The sequence below is a fragment of the Nyctereutes procyonoides genome, unplaced genomic scaffold (assembly GCF_905146905.1).
Source record: "Nyctereutes procyonoides isolate TBG_1078 unplaced genomic scaffold, NYPRO_anot_genome, whole genome shotgun sequence".
Taxonomy (NCBI): Eukaryota; Metazoa; Chordata; class Mammalia; order Carnivora; family Canidae; genus Nyctereutes; species Nyctereutes procyonoides.
In genome coordinates, this window is record NW_026574948.1 from 1 (window position 1) to 7,682 (window position 7,682).

At 34.1% G+C, this 7,682-nt stretch overlaps 1 protein-coding gene across 1 annotated transcript; it reads right to left on the minus strand.

The window, feature by feature from the left end:
* Positions 1-28: 28 nt before the first annotated feature.
* On the minus strand, positions 29-967 carry LOC129505653 (olfactory receptor 6C6-like). The gene has a single exon (XM_055318898.1). It carries the CDS (start codon positions 965-967, stop codon positions 29-31), a length of 939 nt encoding a protein of 312 aa, XP_055174873.1.
* Between the last annotated feature and the right edge of the window lie 6,715 nt (positions 968-7,682).

Sequence of the window (7,682 nt, forward strand, 5' to 3'; positions counted from 1 at the left end):
TCCAAGATTTGAAACTTGAATCTTCTCTTTATTTTCTGGAAAGAGAGAAAATCTTTTGGCGTGCATCCTTGAAGGCTTGTTTAACTTGCTGGTTTCTGAGACTGTAAATAAAAGGGTTTAATAAAGGGGCAACCGAGGTATAAATAACACTTACACCTTTGGACAAAGTCACCCTTTCCTTCGCTGTTGGCTTTATGTAATTAAAGATGCAGCTACCATACGTAAGGGAGACCACAATCATATGAGAAGAACAAGTAGAAAAAGCCTTGGTTCTTTTCTGAGCAGAGGGGATCTTGAGAATGGTCTTGATAATGTATGTGTAGGAAAGAATCAGTAACAGTAAGGTCACCAGAAGTGTTACAATAGCTAAGGCAAACGAAAGCAATTCCAAGAAACGAGTGTCAGTGCAGGAAAGCTGCAGCACAGGGGAAATGTCACACATGAAATGATCGATTACTCTGGAAGCACAGAAATCCAGCGTGAGGCCCACAGCCAATGGTGAAAACGACAGCAGAAAGCCCACGGCCCATGAGCTGAACAGGAGTTGGTAGCATATTTTATTGTTCATGATGATCGGGTAGTGCAGGGGTTTGCAGATTGCTACATAACGGTCAAAGGACATGGCAGCCAGCAGGTAAAATTCTGCAATTTCTAATTGGAGGAAAAAGAATAACTGAGATGCACAACCATCGTAGGAAATGACTTTGTTTTTAGTCATGAGGCTTATCAGGAATCTGGGAATACAGACTGTTGTCAGTGAAGCTTCCATAAAGGAGAAATTTCGGAGGAAAAAATACATGGGAGTCTTGAGGCTGGGATGTAGCAGGGTGAGAAGGATGATGGTCAAGTTTCCGGTCATGCTCAGCACATAGTTGATGAAGAGAAACGTAAAAATCACAATTTGTAGTTGTGGGTCATCGGTCAGTCCCAGGAGAATGAACTCGATCTTTGTTGACTGATTCCTCATTTTAGACATGAGGCTTATGAAATTGGCATTGGAGAACAACTCCAGAAGTGGACACAAGAGGATTTTTTAAAAGCTACAGAAAAAAAAAATATATGTAATCAGAAATTCAAGCAAGTTTAGAAAGTTGATCCAATTTAACAAGACAGATAATACTTAAAATTCTAACACAGGTTAACCTAGGCACCTCTGAGTGCTGGTTCCATTGAAGTGACAGGTATGATAATGAGACTATTAAATTTTTTTCTTGTCCCTTTTTGAACCTGAAAGATAATGTAAACTTTAGCTGATTATTTCTAAAAGAATTGAATTCTGTTTTAATGTTCTAAATAGACAGAAAATTGCTTGACTTTACAATGTATTTTCTATGAATAGCTTAAGACTTTTTTATGCAAATATAAAACTTTAAAAACTTGTTTCTTTTTTTTATTGGATTCAATTTGCCAACATATAGCATATCACCCAGTGCTCATCCCGTCAAGTGCCCCCCTCAGTGCCCGTCACCCAGTCCCCCCACCCCCCGCCCACCTCCCTTTCCACCACCCCTTGTTCCCAATGTTTATTACAGCAATGTCCACAATAGCCCAACTGTGGAAGGAGCCTCACAACAAATAGCTTAAGAATTACTGAAAAAATTCTGGTAACATCTTGAAAATTAGTACCAACGTCAACTTGCAATATTGATACAGAACTACTTAGCTCATTAAAACAATTTAAAAATTTGTGAAATATACAAATCATGGCAGTTACATATTTTCTCTATGATTGAAATATTCTGATATATACCATTATTTTGTCCCTATGCAGTAATTTCCCATTGTTCCTATATCTCATTTCACTCTTATTATTTTTCTTTGATTTCAAATACATCAGTCATCTCTTATCAGTTACATTTAATCATGAAATTTTGACTGTTGCATATACATAAAAATGGAAGACTATATGACAGTTCAAAAGTCAGTGGATATTACCTGACTCTTACTTGCGGGAATGCTCTCATTTATGACCTAGGTGTGTACTATAAGTGACTTACCCTATCTAGGATACATTGATATAATTTTCCCACTATGGGGATATGGAGGAAACAGGGGTCAAAAAGAAATGATGAATATTCTCTCTCTTATAATATTGTAAAAAAATCAATAATTTAAGAGGAAAGTTAATTGCAAAGCTTTTCTCCAGAAGTATTCTAAAAACAGATATGAAAAATAAATAAATAATAAATAAAATAAAATAAAATAAAATAAAATAAAATAAAAACAGATATACATTCTAGAAATTCTATGCATCTGTTTATAACTTTCACTTCCACTTACACCCATTAAAATGATGGGACCCAGTTATTACAAATAATTGGATTCCTCTCTCTGGCCAGGTAAAATTTATTTTCTGTCTTCTTTTCTTATATATTAAAATGAAGGAAAATATCTCCATAAAAATTCTACATGAAAATATCATGCTGTAAATGGGAAATCTCGCATATAAACAGAACCCAAAGTTTTTTTTTTGAACCCAAAGTTTTTAACAACGAATTCTTGCTTCAAATTGTGCACTAGCAAAATGCAGAGTTTTATCATTTTGTTCGTAAGAGACACAAGGGATTAATTAAAACAGAAGAAAAGGAAAGAAAAAGAAATGCCCCTGGAGACTAGTGTCAGGAATAATATTATTTGTGTAAAAGATAAAACAACAACCAAAACAAACAAACAAACAAACAAACACAAACAAACAAGGAAGGAAGGAAATTAAAAGTACTATGAATCACTTTCAGCAAAAAGCTGAATTTAACTACAAAACAAAACAGATATTCTCCCAAAAGAGAACTAGAGATAACTTAAACCCTACACTTAATGCCAACACAAATTTCAGATATTCCATTGCCCTGAGTTAGTTTGACCATATGTAGCTTTAAGAGGGTTTACCCCAAAAGGAAACTTTTCTTTTGCTTCCTTAGTCAATGTCAAGATTTCATTAGCTGGGGACCTAATACCTCAAATTGAAGGTGTACTGAAGTACTTAAATGTTTTGCTATTTTTTAAAGTTTTGAAACAATAGAAAATATAAAGAAAAAAATGAACAAATACACCATGAATATATTTTACACCAGCACCATTTGATGCTCCGTCTGCCATTCAATATAATGGTACGTATTTATAACAAGAATATTCTATGCAGAAGCTTTTTATTTTGATGAAGTTCCAATAGTGTATTTTTGCCTTTGTATCCTTGCCCCAGGAAAAATGTTGCTATAGTTGGGATGCCTGGGTGGCTCAGTTAAGGGTCTGCCTTTGGCTCGAGTCATGATCCTGGGGTCCTGGGACTGAGTCCTGCATCAGGCTCCCTGCTCAGAGGAGAGTCTGCTTCTCCCTCTCCCTCCGTCGCTCCCCTTGCTTGTGCTCTCTCTCAAATAAATAAATAAAATCTTAAGAAAAATGCTGCCATGGCCAAAGTCAGAGAAATTAATTCCAGTGCTCTTTTCTAGGATTTTTATGGTTTCAGGTGTCACTGTTAGGTCTTTAATCCACTTTGAGTTTATTTTTATGTACGGAGTAAGAAAGTGATCCAGTGTCATTCTTTTGCATGTAGCTTTCAAGTTTTCCCAACCCCACTGGTGGAAAAGATGATCTTCCCACCGCCTGTTTTTGTCTCCTTTGTCAAAGAGTAATTGAATCATGGTTTGTTTCTGGGCTTTTTATTCTGTTCCATTGATCTATGTGTCTACTTTCCTGCCAGCACCATACTGTTTTGATGACGAAAACTGTGTAATATGTTAATATAATATTTTAATATATAATAATATAATATTTTATAATTATAATATTTATAATATTTTTTACAATTAATATTGTAATTTTAAGTCTGGAATTGTGATAACTCTAATTTTACTACTAGTTTTAGCTATTCAGTTTTTTTGTGGTTACATACAAATTTAGGGTTTTGGGGTTTCTTAGTTTTTTTGAAAAATACTGTTAGTATTTTGATAGAGATTGTATTAAATGTGTAGGTTGCTTTGGGTAGTATAGACATTTTACCAATATTCGTTCTCCCCACCCAGGAGCATGGAATATCTTGCCATTTGTTTGTATCATCTTCAATTTCTTTCATCAGTCTTTTGTAGTTTTCAGAGTACAGGTCTTTCACCTTCTTAGTTAAGTTTGTTCCTAGATATTTTATTGTTTTCAGTGTGGTCGTGAATGGGATTGTTTTCTTAATTTCTCTTTCTGTTGCTTCGTTATTGATGTATAGAAATACAACAGATTTCTGTGCATTGATTTTGTATCCTGTGATCTTAATGAATTCATTGATCAGTTGTAGTCACTTTTTGGTGAAGTTTTTGGGATTTTCTCCATATAGTATCATGTCTTTTGCAAATGGTGAATTTTACTTCTTTTTTATAAATTTACATGGCATTTATTCCCTTTTCTTGTCTGATTGCTGTGGCTAATACATCTAATACTACGTAGAATAGAACTGGTGAGAGGGAACTTCCTTGTCTTGTTATTGACCTTAGGGGAAGAGCTCATTATTTCCCCATTGAGTATGATATTAGCTGTTGAGAATATGGCATTTATTTTGTTGAGGTATGTTCCTTCTACATCTATTTTGTTGAGCGTTTTATCATGAAATGGATATTATAGTTTTTCAATAATGTGTTAAGGGTTTTTGCATCTATGTTCATCAGGGATATTGGCCTGTAGTTTTCTCTTTTGTGGTGTCTTCATCTGGTGTTTGTATCAAAGTAATGCTTTCCTTCCTCTTCTATGTCTTGGAAAAGTTTGAGAAGAATAGGTCTTAACTCTTCTTTAGAATGTTTGGTAGAATTCACCTGTGAAGCCGTCTGGTCCTGGACTTTTGTGTGCTGGGATTTTTAAAATTATTGATTCAGTTCATTGCTTATAATTGTTCTGTTCAAATTTTCTTTCTTCCTGTTTCAGTTTTTGTAGCTTTTATGTGTTGAGATATTTATTCATTTCATTTCATTTAGGTTGCACAATTTTGGGGCATACAATTTCTTCATAATCTTTTATAAATCTTGTGTTTCTGTGTTGTCAGTTGTTATTTCTCCTCTATCATTTGTGATTTGTTTATTTGAGTCTCTTTTTTTTTTAAATGAGTCTGGTTAACAGTTTACAAAATGCATAGATCTTAAAAAAAACAAACTAGCTCATTTTTTCCCCCTTAGGTTCTATTTTATTTATTTCTGCTCTAATCTAATGTGTTAAACTTCCTCATTACTATAGCATACTTATTTGTGTTTTGAATACTTTTCTATGTATTACTCAGCACCATATAAAATGGGCCACATAAAGTGCCCAACACCTGACTCCGTGGGGTACTTATTCTATTTTGTCCTGAAGAAACTATCTAAAGATTACAAAGATTTCTCAGAATGATATGGTTTCAAAGAAGTTTATTCCTCAATGGACACAAACTTATATGTTATGTAAGAATTCTCCCCAGGAACTAAAAATTTTTAAATTAAAAAATATATTTAAAAACCCCTACTATTTACTGTGAATTCAGTATAGATTTCCATAATCTGCTCTTCTGCACAGTCATTTTAATTAATTAATTATTTCACGCACATTTAAAAAAATCCTTGAGTTCCAGATATATAGATAAGGATTTAAAGACAGAAATAAAAAGATTTAGTTGATGCATTTCCTACATATCCTCAGTTTCTTTTCTGAAAGCTGTCTTTACCCCAAATAGTCTTTGTGATATGATTCAGTGATCTTAAACTGACATTTAAAATACCCAAGTAGACAGAACATAAAGACTCCTAACTCCGGGAAATGAACTAGGGGTGGTGGAAGGGGAGGATAGCGGGGGGTAGGGGTGAATGGTGACAGGCACTGAGGGGGGCACTTGACGGGATGAGCACTGGGTGCTATTCTGTATGTTGGCAAATTGAGCACCAATAAAAAATAAATTTATTATTAAAAAAATAAAATACCCAAATATTCTTCACTTTGTATTAATGGAATATTTATCTATGTCCATGGCTAGTCCTCCTTGCAACTTGTGACCATGTGTACAAATTATGTCCAAAAAATGTAAACGGAAATGATGTGAAATTTCCTTTGTTTTTTTCTTTGATAAAAGGGGTTTGCCCTCCTCGTCCACTCCACCCTCTCTCGTTGTGATATCCATACATGGGAGGGCAAACCATTTGAAGCCATGAGTATGAGCAATCACACTAGGAATACACTGGCCAATCAACAAGAGAGAGCACAGAACACACCTAGATTTGTGACATCATTGCAAGTCATATCAGCTTAGAAACACAGTGACCTCATGGGAGAGTTTCAACATCCTAGTCTGAACAATTTAAGTAAGACAAAAATACAGTTATTTTTGTTAAAGTACTGTAATATTTGTCTTCCTTATACTCTGTGAAATCTATAGTATTATCAAAACTTGTTTCCTCTGACATAACTATATTTCATAGTGAAGAATGTAGGTTCCATGCACTTTTTTGTAACAGTGATTCTGGGTATTTCCTCCTATCAATTTTTCAGTCCATGATCCCCATTTTTTTGCTTCTGATTGTTGGGCAAATATTTCTTGAAATCTTAATACCAATTATTTTTAAATTGTTAATTTTATAGATCTAATAAAAATTATTAATTCTAAATATTTCACTGACCATGCATTCAGGTCTCTGTATTTTTGTTATTTTCATGATTTTTTAGTCTTTAGACCTTTCTGCAATTTTTATCATATATGCAAAACTGCAAATGCCAATGATTTCGGATGATGATTTATTCCTAGAAATAGGATTTAATTTACTTCATTTAAAAATTTTATCTATTTAATTTATTCAAATAAATTTATTACATAAATGTAATTAATCAATGAATTCAGTTTATTCTGGCATGTATTAAAGACGGACAACCTTGGACAAAACAAGGAATGAGATTATACAACTCTGTATTCCATGCTTTTTGACAAATGATAAGTTCTTTGTGTTTATTCTTAGAAGTAAGATTTCAGTGGTCTCAAATAAAAGCCTAAGTTTTGACTCGGGTTCCTCCATTTTGGCAAATCATAAATGTCAAATATTTGTCTGCAGAGACTCGGAGACAGCAGGAATTTTTTCTTGGATTCTAAATCAGTTACCTGTGGCTTTGTACTGCTGTTATTTTTACTCTCTGATGACATAAGGAGTTTTTGCTAATGTTTTAGAAAAGGCTACCTTTTTTCAGCAAGCCCTTTTATTCGAGAAAAATTTACCCAGTTTCTGCTAATGTAAATATCTTGTATTATCAGTATTTTATTGTCAAAATGAAAAGATACCACCAAACAAGCAAGACTCTTAATTAATATCTGAATTTATTTGTATTCCATTAGTTTTATCATTAATTTTCTTTCCCTTTTACAAGCTCTAATCCAGGGTACTACATTGCATTCAGTATATTCATGACATCTACTTATCGGGTAGACATATTTTTCTGGTCTTTGGCATATTTTCTTATTTTTCAAGTACTAGTTAATTTGGAAGGGTACTTTTTTTTTTAAAGATTTTATTTATATATTTATTAGAGACACACACACAGAGAAAGGGAGAGGCAGAGACACAGGCAGAGAGAGAAGCAGGCTCCATGCAGGGAGCCCGATGGGGGACTTGACCCCAGGACTCCAGGATCACGCCCTTGGCCAAAGGCAAGGACCGAACCGCTGAGCCACCCAGGGATCCCCAAATTTGAACCCATTC